At 39.0% G+C, this 15,985-nt stretch overlaps 1 protein-coding gene across 1 annotated transcript; it reads left to right on the top strand.

The window, feature by feature from the left end:
* On the top strand, nt 1-2,346 carry LOC103454906 (NAC domain-containing protein 83-like). The gene is made up of 3 exons (XM_008394501.4): nt 1-305; nt 1,505-1,776; nt 1,971-2,346. Exons 1-3 carry the CDS (start codon nt 125-127, stop codon nt 2,148-2,150), a joined length of 633 nt encoding a protein of 210 aa, XP_008392723.3. The 5' UTR covers nt 1-124; the 3' UTR covers nt 2,151-2,346.
* The last annotated feature ends 13,639 nt before the right edge of the window (nt 2,347-15,985 follow it).

Below are 15,985 nucleotides of genomic sequence, written 5' to 3'. Positions count from 1 at the left end.
TCCCTCTCCAAATTCTTCTCTTGTTCTGTCTATAAATACTCAACATGGCTGCTTCACATTTGCTCATCTCTTAACAGAGGCCAATAAGTTCCAATAAACAAAGGCCTTTTCATTTTTCAAAATAATGGACAAGTTCAACTTTCTGAGAAATGGGATGTCCAGATTGCCTCCTGGTTTCCGATTCCAGCCAACAGATGAAGAACTTGTCTTTCAGTACCTGAGATGCAAAGTCTTTTCATGCCCCCTTCCTGCTTCCATTATTCCTGAGATCAACGTTTGCCTGTATGATCCTTGGGATTTGCCAGGTTAGCATAAACTACACAGATATATTACCACTAACCACTTTGCTTAATTTTTAATTTTTTTTTTAGGAAAAATTAGTATCTGGTCCCTAATTCTTACTGTTCATTAACTAAAACCTTATTAGTTCTTAAATTTTGATTCAAGTTCCTAGCAATAATGTGATAATGAATTTACATGTTTATTATATAATTTTTTAATATAAAAATTAGTAATTAATTTAGGGTTTAATACTCACACCTCTATTAAACTTCTAATTAATTTTCAATTCAAACATTTCCAAAATAATAAAAAATTAAATTAAATTAATTTGTACCTATTAGTTTTTTTTATATATAAAAAGATTCTCAAATTTTTAATCTTAAATGTGTTAGGAGTATTATATGAATAGCTAAGATGTTGCCAAATGTCAAGAGATTAGTATTGCAGTTATAAGGTTGTTATAAGATAGCTTAGTTAGGAAGCTGTCTAAGATAGTATAAATATCCTTTGTAATGGAACAGTTGTGTAATGAATAAGAAATATACAATACAATTCAGATATATCTTGCTCTCCAAGTATTCTTTCTATCTCATCAGATATATCTTGCTCTCCAAGTATTCTTTCTATCTCATCTCTCTCTTCCTATCAATCTTCTTCTTATCTGATATATGTGTAGATTGGTTTACAAAATGTACCCATTCATATAATTTTTCAATTTTTTAAATCTTAAATGTACCCATTCTCAAATATATCAATTTGTTATATGTAAAATGTACCCTTTTTTGAATATAAAATCCATTCAAATTTTTTTTATCCATGTTTAAACTTATATGGGTATATTCTTTTTCGTTGATTTGAGAATGTATCCATGTTTTGGTACAATAACTTTTTTTGTTAATTTTGGTTAATGTACCCATACATATATGTATACACACACAATATAATGTATAATTTATATTTTATTATTTTTAATCCCATAAATTATGGGTTTTATATAAAATCTCATTAATATAAACAATTACAAATTTCAATTTTTAATTTTTAATTTAAAAAATATAGTAACTTATATTATTACATTAATGTCAGGAACCTCAATAAAAATTTGACAATGTTTCAATCAAAGAATATTGATAACTAGGGACCGCATCCAAATTGTCCTTCTTTTTTTTTATACATTTTTCCACTTGTAAAAACTGACATTTTATGTGTGGTATGTTTCCAGGTGATTTGGAGCAAGAGAAGTATTTCTTCAGCAACAGGGAATCGAAATACCGGAATGGAAACCGAGCTAACAGGGTGACAAGTTCCGGTTACTGGAAAGCGACCGGCGTTGACAAAAAGATTGTATCTTCAAGGAAGAATAATATTGTGGGGAAGAAAAAGACTCTAGTTTTCTACAAAGGGAAGTCTCCAAATGTTTCTAAGACTGATTGGATCATGCATGAATATTGCCTTGTCAATGCAGAAACTACAGCTTCCACTCACACAACTGAGGTGAGTTTAGGATGAGGTTATGTTTTTGTTTCACAAACTCAAGATGTTCGGCATGATCGTATGGGTTTGGTCAACTGGTTATAGCACCTCTGTGCACTTAATTGTTCAAGTCTCCCTACTTGTAGACTAGAATATATATCGTCTTATTAAAAAAGAAAAAAAAAAATCATTTGACACAAAGTAATTTTATGCAGAATGCTTTAACCCCGAAAGGAAACTGGGTTTTGTGTCGCGTGTTTTTGAAGAAAAGAAGTGGCAAGACGGATGAGGAGATTATGGTGAATTACAATGGCATCAGAGTTTGCGATAATGCAAGTCCTGTATCTTCTTCTTCATCTTGTTCGAGTTCCTGGCCAGTGGGATCACAGAAGTAACTTCTTCAAGTGAAGAAGGTGGTAAGGAAATCAGTGGCCGCCCTAAATTTTGATCATGTTAATTAAATGTAGCATCGTTCTTCGCGTGTCGTGTTCATGAAAAGGAAATGAATCTACTTCCAGAAACTTTACTGCTTTGAGAGATTGGTGGATGTAAAAATTGGTAACTTTTAGAATATGAACCCAATTCTCAGCATCCTCCTTTGGAGAAAAACTTAATAACTAGAGCTACCCGATTAGGGCATCTGTTATATCGGGCGTCCAACATGTCAAACTATTAGAGAGACGAGCTAAAGACCAACTTCCAACAACACCGATATTATATCTAATTTGTTAATTATTCTTTGCACAATCCGTCATGTGTGGAGTTTTATTACAAAAGGTATCGGTATTAATTGGAGTGGGGTTATGATATTTAAACTCTTCTTTTTCCAAAGATATAGCCAATGTGGGATATTTCAACACTCCCCCTCATATAGGACCCAATTAGTGGGTGACGTGGGCGATCCACACATTGGCAACCATGTGGAGCCAAGGGGATCCACCCATCACGTGGCAGTACAAGCCCGCTCCCTAACTCTGATACCATGTCAAATTATCAAAAAGAAGGGCCAAAAACCCACTTCTAACAACACTGATACCTTCCCCAACTTGTTAATTATCATCTACACAATCCGTCAAGTGTAGGGTTTTATCACAAAAAGCTCGGTATTAGTTGGAGTAGAGTTAGGATATTTAAACTCTACTTTTCTCATAAATATGACCAACAACAACAACAACAACAACAACAAAGCCTTTTCCCACTAAGTGGGGTCGGCTATATGAATCCTAGAACGCCATTGCGCTCGGTTTTGTGTCATGTCCTCCGTTAGATCCAAGTACTCTAAGTCTTTTCTTAGAGTCTCTTCCAAAGTTTTCCTAGGTCTTCCTCTACCCCTTCGGCCCTGAACCTCTGTCCCGTAGTCACATCTTCGAACCGGAGCGTCAGTCGGCCTTCTTTGCACATGTCCAAATCACCGGAGCCGATTTTCTCTCATCTTTCCTACAATTTCGGCTACTCCTACTTTACCTCGGATATCCTCATTCCCAATCTTATCCTTTCTCGTGTGCCCACACATCCCACGAGGCATCCTCATCTCCGCTACACCCATTTTGTGTACGTGTTGATGCTTCACCGCCCAACATTCTGTGCCATACAACATCGCTGGCCTTATTGCCGTCCTATAAAATTTTCCCTTGAGCTTCAGTGGCCTACGACGGTCACACAACACGCCGGATGCACTCTTACACTTCATCCATCCAGCTCGTATTCTATGGTTGAGATCTCCATCTAATTCTCCGTTCTCTTGCAAGATAGATCCTAGGTAGCGAAAACGGTCGCTTTTTGTGATCTTCGCTAGATTGCTCCGGTCATTAGTGTGGATAAGTATATAAATGGATAGAGATAGGAAAGCAAACACAAGATGTACGTGGTTCACCCAGGTTGGCTACGTCCACGGAATAGAAGAGTTCTCATTAATTGTGAAGGGTTTACACAAGTACATAGGTTCAAGCTCTCCTTTAGTGAGTACAAGTGAATGATTTAGTACAAATGACATTAGGAAATATTGTGGGAGAATGATCTCGTAATCACGAAACTTCTAAGTATCGGAGTGTGGTGTCGTCTTGACTTGCCTTATCTGTCTCATAGGTAGATGTGGCATCTTCTCTGGAAGTACTCTTCCTCCATCCAGGGGTGGTATCTTTAACTGGTGGAGATGCACAAGGTAATGTATCAATTTCACTTGAAGCTTACTTGTAGTTTCAGGCTTGGTCAAGCGCGATACAAACCATGTAGTAGGAGTGCCCCAAGTCGCCGAGCTAGGGGGTCTGCTGAAAGAGGTGACAGACAAGGTAAGCAATCAGAGCTCCGACTGATTGTTCACCTTCTCCCCATCTTGCAGCAACATGAAGGATAAAGAGAAGAAAAATGAGAAGAGATGATATGAGATACTTTTGCTTTTGAAGAAGTAACTTTCCACAGGCTTATTCTTGAACTGAGCTGGAGGGTTTTCTGGTTTCCTCAAGAGTATAAGGCCGACTGAAGAATTTGAGGGTCAAAATAAGTCCATCAAATCTAGAGTACGTTCCACCCTGCTGATATGGGATACTTTTGCTTTTGACAGAGTAATGGATGTATCGGCACGTGTGCTGTTACGCTTGTCTCCACATGCTTCCTTGTATCCTTCGCACTTGCCCTATCTGTTCCTCAAGCAGATGCGGAATCTTCCCTGGAAACATAAGATGTTGAAGATGAGTACTCGAGAGCAATGCCAGGTAAGTAATCAGGTAAGGGGTTCCAGGCAGTCAGTTCCTGGCTGGAAGCTTGATTCCAAGTGCTGACTGATTGCTCTCTTTCTCCTTGTCTTGCAGGTAAAAACAAGGCCAAAGGAAAAGACAGGGAAAAAGCATGATATGGGATACTCTTGCTTTTAACCCTGATGATATGAGATATTCTTGCTCTAGTATAGCTTGTTTGCAGAGGTATTATCGGGGGGAAAGAAAGCTGAATATTTCGAAAGGCTTCGTTGGGAGTGCCCTCTCAGATATGATGAAGGGTTGAGCATTTTTGCAGGTCTGCCTGTCCGTTGGGGATGGAGGTCGACATATATAGGAGTCTCCCTAACAACAAGTAGTAATGCTATTCCTTTACCCTGCTTGGTCATAGCACAGTAGTGGGAGCTGCCAGTTTCACATGTTTTAACTCTGTCAGAGCACTTTGAAAAAGTGGTCTGTGGTATCTGGCTCTCGAGATTCGGAGAACGATGCCTCTTCGATTTTTGAGAAAGCAATCATGCTGGGGGTCTGGCTCTCGAGATTCGGAGAGCAGTGTCTCTTCGATTTTTGAGGAAGTAATCATGTTGGGAGTCTGGCTCTCGAGATTCGGAGGGCGGTGCCTCTTCGATTTTGGAGCAAGCAATCCTGTTGGGAGTGTTGTCTCGAATGTGAGTAAAGGTTGGGCATGTTTGCTAGTCTACCTTGCCACGAAGCACAAAGGTTGACACACAGGGACTTTCCAATTATCCAGCAATGGTACTGTTCCTTTACCCTCTCTTCGCTTTTGAGAAAGTAGTCATGTTGGGAGTCTGGCTCTCGAGATTCGGAGAACGGTGCCTCTTCGATTTTGGAGCAAGCAATCTTGTTGGGAGTGTTTTCTCGAATGTGAGTAAAGGTTGGGCATGTTTGCTAGTCTACCTTGCCACGAAGCACAGAGGTTGACACACAGGGACTTTCCAATTATCCAGCAGTGGTACTGTTCCTTTACCCTTGTGGGTAATAATATGGTAGCTAGACCTTCAAAATTTATGTGTCTAAACTTTGTTAGTGCTGTTTCTTTGCTATTCTTTTACCTTTCTTGGTCAGAGCGATGTAGTGGGAGCTGCAAGCTTCACGTGCTCAACTTTGGCAGAGAACTTTGGCAAAGTTATCTGTGGTACCCATGAGCTATTGTTGCGTGTGGGAAGTGAGTGATTGAACAGTAAGATTCATGTGCTTTCTACTTCACCAGAAGTCTTCGACAGAATGCCCATAATTTCTGCAAAGCTGAGTGTGCGTGTGACAGGTGCTGACAAGGCTAGAAAAGTAGGTGCCTCTTCGATTTCTGAGATCGGCCCTCGTGGTCTCTGAGCAGCCCAGCTTTTGAGAAAGCGAGCGCCTCTTCGATTGATTCGGAGAACGATGCCTCATCGATTTTTTAGAAAGCAATCATGTTGGGGGTCTGGCTCTCGAAGATTCGGGGAGCAGTGTCCCTTCGATTTTTGAGAAAGTAATCATGTTGGGAGTCTGGCTCTCGAGATTCGGACGGCGGTGCCTCTTCGATTTTGGAGCAAGCAATCTTGTTGGGAGTGTTTTCTCGAATGTGAGTAAAGGTTGGGCATGTTTGCTAGTCTACCTTGCCACGAAGCACAGAGGTTGACACACAGGGACTTTCCAATTATCCAGCAATGGTACTATTCCTTTACCCTCTCTTCGATTTTTAAGAAAGTAGTCATGTTGGGAGTCTGGCTCTCGAGATTCGGAGGACGGTGCCTCGTCGATTTTGGAGCAAGCAATCTTATTGGGAGTGTTTTCTCGAATGTGAGTAAAGGTTGGGCATGTTTGCTAGTCTACCTTGCCACGAAGCACAGAGGTTGACACACATGGACTTTCCAATTATCCAGCAGTGGTACTGTTCCTTTACCCTTGTGGGTAATAATATGGTAGCTAGACCTTCAAAATTTATGGGTCTAAACTTTGTTAGTGCTGTTTCTTTGCTATTCTTTTACCCTTCTTGGTCAGAGCGATGTAGTGGGAGCTGCAAGCTTCACGTGCTCAACTTTGGCAGAGAACTTTGGCAAAGTTATCTGTGGTACCCATGAGCTATTGTTGCGTGTGGGAAGTGGGTGATTGAACAGTAAGATTCATGTGTTTTCTACTTCCCCAGAAGTCTTCGACAGAATGCCCATAATTTCCGCAAAGCTGAGTGTGCGTGTGACAGGTGCTGACAAGACTGGAAAAGTAGGTGCTTCTTCGATTTCTGAGATCGGCCCTCGTGGTCTCTGGGGAGCCCAGCTTTTGAGAAAGCAAGCCTCTTCGATTTCTGAGATCGGCCTTCGTGGTCTTTGAGCAGCCCAGCTTTTGAGAAAGCAAACGCCTCTTCGATTTCTGAGATCAACCCTCGTGATCTCTAAGCAGCCCAGCTTTTGAGAAAGCAAACGCCTCTTCGATTTCTGAGCAGGCGCCTCTTCGATTTCTGAAGCTCCGTCGAGTGCAGATTTTTATAGAGGCTGGCATTAAGTTCCAAAGCACACTTGAATCTCCACCAGTAGAAGCTTCATTCTTGCACTTCTAAGATCTTGATTTGTCCGACCTCTTCTCTCTTCAACACCTTTGAAAATGTCTGGCCCCTCCGACCGTCGTTTTGACTTGAACCTTGTTGAAGAGGCAGCCCCGCCTTCTCCAGACAACATATGGCGCCCATCCTTCGTCTCCCCTACTGGTCCTCTTACCGTTGGGGATTCCGTGATGAAGAATGATATGACCGCTGCGGTGGTGGCCAGGAACCTTCTCACTCCCAAAGATAACAGACTACTTTCCAAACGGTCTGATGAGTTAGCTGTTAAGGATTCGCTGGCTCTCAGTGTTCAATGTGCAGGTTCTGTGTCTAATATGGCCCAACGCCTATTTGCTCGAACCCGCCAAGTTGAATCATTGGCGGCTGAAGTGATGAGTCTCAAACAGGAGATTAGAAGGCTCAAGCATGAGAATAAACAGTTGCACCGGCTCGCACATGACTATGCTACAAACATGAAGAGGAAGCTTGACCAGATGAAGGAAACTGATGGTCAAGTTTTACTTGATCATCAGAGATTTGTGGGTTTGTTCCAAAGGCATTTATTGCCTTCGTCTTCTGGGGCTGTACCGCGTAATGAAGCTCCGAATGATCAACCTCTGATGCATCATCCTTCTAGGGTTCTGTCCAGTACTAAGGCTCCAAATGATCCCCCTCCGGTGCCTTCTCTTTCTGGGGCTCTACCGACTGCTGAGACTTCTCCTAAGCAACCTTTGTGAAGGCTCCCTCTTGTGTGTTTATTTTGACTCATGTATATGTACATATTTGTAGCTTATCGGGGATATCAATAAATAAGCTTTCCTTCATTTCAACGTATTGTGTTAAATACACCAAAGCCTTCTTCGCTAAGTTCTTTGAATTTTCTTTTGTTGAAGCTTGTATGTTGAAGCTTTCTGAGTGGAGCATGTAGGTTGGGGTAGTGTTCCCTTAATTTCCCGAGTGAGGAAAACTTCTCGGTTGGAGACTTGGAAAATCCAAGTCACTGAGTGGGATCGGCTATATGAATCTTAGAACGCCATTGTGCTCGATCCTGTGTCATGTCCTTCGTTAGATCCAAGTACTCTAAGTCTTTTCTTAGAGTCTCTTCCAAAGTTTTCCTAGGTCTTCCTCTACCCCTTCGGCCCTGAACCTCTGTCCCATAGTCGCATCTTCTAATCGGAGCGTCAGTAGGCCTTCTTTGCACATGTCCAAACCACCGTAACCGATTTTCTCTCATCTTTCCTTCAATTTCGGCTACTCCTACTTTACCCCGGATATCCTCATTCCTAATCTTATCCTTTCTCGTGTGCCCACACATCCAACGAAGCATCCTCATCTCCGCTACACCCATTTTGTGTACGTGTTGATGTTTCACCGCCCAACATTCTGTGCCATACAGCATCGCCGGCCTTATTGCCGTCCTATAAAATTTTCCCTTGAGCTTCAGTGGCATACGGCAGTCACACAACACGCCGGATGCACTCTTCCACTTCATCCATCCAGCTTGTATTCTATGGTTGAGATCTCCAATATTTTGTGAAAGTTGGCTTGTTAATGACATGTTCCGGATTCCCCTACACAAGTTTTTTTCTCCCTTATTTGACACTATAACATGCATGGTAATCTATATATAAATCCGGATGCCAATTTTGATGTCACGGCTTCGACAAAAAAATTAGGACAAAATTGCCCCTCAACCAAAGAAATCCAAAAGCAACCCAATATAATATATCAAATCATGCAGGGGTAATTTGGTAATTTGGTCATCATAAAATATAATATAAATACATATGGGAAGAGAGAAAAGAATAAAAAAATGGAAGGATGAGTGAAAGTTGATGGTGCTCACGTGAAGGGGAAAGAAAAATATAATAAAAAATAAGGAAGATCATGAATATTGTGTTCAAAACATCTTAAGAGACGTGTAATGCCGGTGATAAATTAGTAAAGTTTTTTTTTAAAAAAAAAAAAATTAGTACCTTACAATAGACTAGCAATAACATGATTCAATTAGTTGTTTATTAAATATTATTTTCTTTATAAAAAAAAGTCTTTCGCATGCGGATAATAATGTGATTAAATTAATTGTTAACTGATTGTTTTTTATTTTAAACAAATAATATTATCTACACTAAGGGGGAGGGGGTGGGCTTAACCTTACAATATGCTATCAATAATGTGATTCAATCAATTGTTTATTAAATATTATTTCTATATTCTTAATGTAAATTCTATAGAAACCGATTTTATTATGTGAATTCAACTGCTTTAATTGGTTTATGAGGGGTTTTTGCTTTAATTGGTTTATGAGAGGTTTCTTTTAGCATGATCTAAAATTATTCATTTACTTTAAATATTTGACTTTCCTTTTGTCAATTTATGCATATAAATACATTAAAACGTGTAAGTCGCGCGTAGCATGTCGTGATTCAAAAAAATACCTTTTGCACGCGCATGAGCGTGCATGAAGGCTAGTATATGTATGTACACACACACATACATATGTTTTGAAATTACAAAGATTAAAAGATAAAAGGGTAGGGCTTATTGCTACAGGAATCTCTAGCTTTTCATTTCAAAAGGTAATTGATTTTTCGAAGAGGTCAGAATGAGATGAGATAGGGAGAGAGGGGTATGAAAGAAGAAAGCATATATATCAACTTTGCATAAAGGAAATCCTTTCTTGGAGAGCACCAGGTCCAAATTGAAAGCTCAGCCAGAATATGGGCGCGCGCACATGGACTTTCATTTCAGCTTTTTTCCTAGTTTTAAGAGTTGAAAGGAGATAAAAGCATTTACACACAAAAAGGAAAAAAAATCATAAAATTATTACCTATGAAGACTTTGCTTAGATTCTTTGCTTAATTGATAAAAAAAAAAAAAAAATCAATTTTAGGTACACATAATAACTCTATTCATTGTCTCATGAAGAACAAAACCTATGGTCTTTATTCAGAAAAAAAAAAGAATCTAAACTTGAAATTTCTTCTTTAAATAGTTGTATTTGGATTGGAATTTGTTTAACTCATATTTGCACCATCAACTCATGAAATCTAGGCCGTTGGTAAGATTCGAGATATTCAACAGTAGTTTTCGAGATATTTGCACAACAGTAGTTTTTGAGATATTCAATCACCACGGTAAGATTCGTTCAATTGAGTATTTCCTGGGTGATTGAGAAATTAATGGTCACGACTGCACTTCCAATGTCAACAGTTCTTCTAGACAGTGCATCCTTTTCAAGGTAATACGAAGTGCAGTAGGGTAGACATGTACCCAAGGTTGATTGGAATGTCTTTCAGTACAAAGGGGTAAAAATGGAATTACAGTCAGAATAGGTATTGATCGAAACGTCAGAAGACCCAATAGGTTTCAAGATTGGGCTATTTTACTAAGAGGTGCAAAATGTTGTCCACTTGGACCAACGGAACGCAAATTGACCCGTTAAGTCAATCGATAATCACTGTACATCACAAAAATCTCCACATGCACAGGAACCTCATACTAGGAGCGTATGGGGTTATTTTCCTATCTCTACTCAGACAAAGGAAGTTATTATAACCACTTGAACGATTCTTGAACAATTGTAAGTATCGTCAAATCGTAGCTTATGAATCCCGACTAGAATGGGATAGCACAAGCTAAAGACGTTCAAGGGTAGATAAGTTTTTTGTTGTTATAGCAGTAAATACGTTTGCACAACCAGGATAATACACGATAGTGCAATTGTAGATGTTGGTTTAGTTCTTCCATTTGTCACTGTTAAAAATTTAGCTTATTCCCGGCGAAAGTGTACTCAAGAAATTGTGGGGTTGGTGAAGATTTTGAACACGTTTCTCCACAGAGAAATGTTAACCAGCTTTTGAAATAAAGATGATGACTGCTGACTTTAGGTCATGGATAAGATGTTCATTTCAAACGGTTCTAACCTTTGGAAATTAAAAGCGATACTCCGTCGTGTTATCTCTGCACAGCAGAAACATATGAAGAATACGTCATACTGGATTTTGAAATGATCAGAGTCAACAAAAGGTGTAAAACAGGAGCAAGGTGAGACAACACTTCAGTTGTCAGGAACTTTACTCATTTTCAACAACCCAAACTAATTTAACTTTCCTCGGTCGTAAGTGAGGAAAACACTATAGCCGAAAGGTTCACCAACAATTTGTCGATAAATCGACAAGATCAAAGATATCTCAGTTTCGCAATACTTTGCAAGAATTTCAACCTTCTTCCACTAAACCTTTTTTGGAAAAAGGAAAGTCATTTGCCGAGATCACGTTTCCCAAGAAAATACCAATTTAGCAATGGTTACTCAAGAAAGTCGTTGGTAAGACTACTCCGAATTTCGTTAGGCTATGAAAGAACTCTCGATTTCTAAAAGTTAATCGGAGAGAACAACAACTCGAAGTAGGATTAACGATTTTAGTCGTCAACCGACTAAGATGTTGAAGTCTAGGTACGACTCTAGGGTTTGACCTTTTGCCAAGTGGATAGGTTTGAGGTTCCCTAGATAAGGTATTTGGTTGGATAGGCGACAAGGGCCCTTCATAAAAGTTACGTGACGTCTTCTCTTAAGACGCAGTTATAGTTCGAAAAGACGCAAGGAAGAACTAGTGTAGTACATAAAATAGATCGAGGTGTACCTCACCTCACTAATTGGTGATGGCTCTATAAGGAATTGGAGAAATGACGCCAAAGGTACATGTCCTCGGATTGTACGGTACTGCTTCTTTTCTCTATGCCTTGCGCTACAAAGTCTTCGTTAGTTTCTCAAACTTATTCTGTTCCTACAGCAGGAAAATTGCTTAAGCTTTGATTCCGCTGTCTTTCTGTGAAAGTGATCGGAAAAGTGACTGGTTGAAAAGGTTCCGGTTACCTAAATGGGTGGTGTGGTTAGTACGACCACGAGCTTACTGTTCTAATGTAAAGCTTACTGCTAAGCTTCCACGATTCTAGTTTCTTCGGCTCAAGTAGCCACTGTAAATCAGTCTATCAGTAGCACGGCTAATTAACGTGCTTAAGATAATTTAATATTGTTTGTTACCCTGAAACTATGAACTGGCATTTTGGCATAAAGGTATAACTCCCAAATACTAGTACCTGTGTCCAGTATCTGAAATCATACCATCGAATGTTGGTCAACGGTCTCTAGATATCGAACAACATCGTCAATTAGTAGTGTCACCGTAGGCTGATTACGGGTTAGAGCCCGTTCGGTAGTAAGCTTCGGGTAATTGGAAAATGAACTAGTCAAGTGAAGTAGTTTGTTGATTCTATGAGTATTTGGTTACTGCTTTTGGGAGTTCTGCTACTCCCAGGATATGACAACTTATACCTATAAGCCTATACTCACTCAAAAGATGAGTACAACATCAAAAAGAAAGTCTGGGAATTAGAGTTGGTTGGAAAGTCCCAAGGCTGGAAAAGATCTTGCTAAAGATCTACTTTAAGAAGAACTTTATTAGGAGTCGATCTTCCTCCTGAAGATCCAGCATGAACATCAGTACGTTTGAAGATATTAGTGCTAACAGGGACCAAAAGTGATTGTCCCTTAGATGATCTTCCGCAAAGTGCTACCACTTTAGCACCAGGTTATCGCTCAAGACATTTCTAGAATCTTGACGAAATAAACTTCATAGGAATTCTAAGAGATGGTATACTAAAAGGTTCTACCAAAGAAACAAAACCATTTCTGATTTCCTATCTCGAAGGGTTAGTAAAAACAGTGGGCAAAAGAGATAGGATTGATCGATAAATCCTTGTTGAAACTTAACTCTTGATGCATTAGCCTGGCTGTGGGGCTAGCAACTCGTTCCCCAAAACGAAACTTCCTTGGTAGGAAGAGTCGTCGTTTAAAGTCTAGGGGCGATTGCCAAAATGATTTTCCAAAATGAAGACAAGTCGTCTAAAGTACCCAAAACTTAGGGAAAAGTTAGCATGTTTTTCGTGCTCGACGAGGTGGCAAGATTCAACACTTAGGTTCAAGAACCAAGAATGCTTACATCACATGTGTGATGAATGCAATACAGCCCAAACTTATACTATGATACCAAACTGACACACCCCGACCCGGAATGTCCACTTTGACTCTGAATCGAATTGTGCTGACCAATACCTGGAAGGTGTCGAAGTCATAAATTGTAGTGTAGTGGGAAAAGAATGTGAATAAATTTAAACCTAAAAGTGCCTAATCAAAAAAGTGCGCAGGTGAGCAGGATTGAACCCATTTCACATGTGATGTCAGAGCATAAGATAGTATAGTAAATAGGATGAGGGTTATACCACTGAAGATAACCATCTCCTAAGATTTGCCAGAATCCTCATTTACACATTAGCACAACTACTAAACCTAGAAGGGCGAAAAACAAAGTTGAGTGGGTTAGCAAAACAACGTTTGTAAGAAAACCTTTATTTTCAAACATAGTAACCCCTCACTGTAAAACAAGTATAGTTTCCATAAAACATACTACGTAAGTATGTAACAAAAGTACAACAGCAATATAACCATAAATATGCCAAGTCATGATATATCAAATGCCGCAGTAATATAATCATGTGTAACTAAGTGCTCATCCATCTAAGCTGACACACGAGTTCATATATATAATTTCTGATATGAATAGGACTGTGTGTAATCAATACGCTCTAGTACTATAATCACGTGAAGGCTTGTGCCGAAGCATGGTCACATACGAGTCGAAATTGCCTAATGCAATATGTACGACAGGACTGGCACCTAACTTGGATCCAAGGTGAGCGAACGGTGCGGATGTGAACATACACGTGAAGGACTGGCCCTCGCCCTAGGGCGAGTACTAACACAAGGGTGCAGCAATGATGAGCATGTACAGTTATGTATGATTTTCATGACAGTAATATCCCAACCATATAGCAGCATTTATCACATTTAATATCACAATAACGATACTTGATAATATAAGCATAAAAATGGAGTAAATACGCATTTATGAAAACTATAACTATGTATAGATATAAAAACAAACTGCCCATTCACAGATACGTAGTCAAAATGAAGCCTCTAAGCCTTACTTGACCCCATACGTCCTCAGGATACGTTTCCCCTATATATGAATTTACTAATTAACTTAGTTTAATAACACATAATTAACTTAGTTTAATAACACATAAATGGAAACTTAAATAAAACCTCCGTAGCTTGCTCAAACATAGGGTTTGAATATATGAAATCGATCTACTTGACGTCACAAACCTATACAAATTGACAGAAGGTCAATCGGAGGCCGGCCATACGCACTACCATGTGCAGGCAAGGCCTTGACGTCCGTTAGGAATATTCTGTCAGTTTGACAGAATATTCCGTTAAATAATTAACAGAGTTTGACGCCGTTAGAATATTCCATCAACTTTGACAGAATATTCTGTTGTCTTCTCCGATGGTCCTCGTTGGTTTCCGTTGTTTGAACTTGCCGGAATGTGGAAATTTTCGCCAGTTTCTAGGTAAAATTTCAAACTTTCATATCTTCTTCATTTCTCAACCATTTTTCATAAAATTTATATAGAAATGAAGCTTATGAAGTGTAGAATCAGATTATACCTTTTGGAAGTCCAAGAATGGACGGGAAAAGGCCTGAAATTGGTTCGAAAGGTTCAGCTAAAAACTCAACTTCTTGAAACCGAGATGTTTCACGTCAAAGCTTGCTCAAACATTCACTATAAAGACCTCGAGGAGTTGAGTGGAGGCCTTTAAACTTCCTAAAAATTTGTAACTCGTTTGCAACTCGTCAGGGAAAAACTAAGCCGAGTCGGACCTCCAGAGTTCAATGTCCAAAACTCAATCAAACCACGATCCAAGGGCATGGTTGTGTTCATGGTGGTGAGAAGAGTTCGATGGTGTGGTTTTTAGGTCACGTTTGTAAGGTTTGGTGTATGTTTAAGGGAGTTGCAGGATAAAAGAGGTTGCGAGTTTGAGAGAAAGAGAATGAGAATAGAGAGATCTTTACAAACTGATTGGAGGAGAAAAAGGTGAGAGTGAAATCTGATTGGTGAGCGAAAAAGAGGGAAAACAATTGATTGGGTGGTGATGAGAGATTCAATGAAAAAGCAAAAGTTTGATTGGTTGCTTGTGTGAAGGAGAGGGGACATAGATCCACCAATTAGGGAAGGGATGGATTTTGTACAATTTTAAATGTACAAAATTTGTCCTCCTGACACTGTTTTGACACTGTAAATTTGTATGCGCGTGTACAAAAATACCCGTAGTTAACGCACTTTAACGAAGCGTAACTTCTTCGTTACAAATCTGATTCAGGTCTAACTCGCGTTCACGCATTCGTAAAGACGAGTACTATTTTAGTACAAAACAAATAAAATGAAACTGAAAACCGAAAATCACGTCCACGTCATATTCCACTTTTGTCCAAAAAGGGTACAATCGTCAATTCACACCAACGGAAAAGAAATTACAGTTAAAAGTAGGGATGGGTCGTCACAAAATGGTCCATTCAAAATTAGGTTAATCTGAATGAGTTAGATCTTTATTTATATAAAAGTAAAACAAAAAATAAAAATAAAAACTTAGAGAAGAAAGTGAAAAAAATAAGGAGATTTAACATGACGAACAAATTAGCTTGATATGTCAAAAAAATGAGCTTGAGTTTTTTTTTTTTTTTCTTAAGTTGAAAATATTCAATTTTCTAACATCACATTACATTTTCAATTAAAATTATTTTGGACATAAAATCCATCTCTAATTAGGGTTTAGAACTGAAATGTTTTGCCTTAATTAGGGTTTAGAACTGAAATTTTGTTGAAGCTAGCAACACACCGTTGGTAGCAATAAACAAAGCTGGCAAGGTACTGCATATGACTCTTTCAACATCCGAAATAAATGGCCCCAAAACAAAAATAAAAAAGAAAACAAAAACAAATTTACAACTACAAATTACAAATATAGTAAGTTTGCTTACAAAACCCCAACAATTTTCTATAATTTAACAGTTAG

Source organism: Malus domestica, chromosome 14 (assembly GCF_042453785.1).
Source record: "Malus domestica chromosome 14, GDT2T_hap1".
NCBI lineage: Eukaryota > Viridiplantae > Streptophyta > Magnoliopsida > Rosales > Rosaceae > Malus > Malus domestica.
Note: the sequence above shows the minus strand (reverse complement) of the source record. Positions and strands in the feature narration are given on the sequence as shown.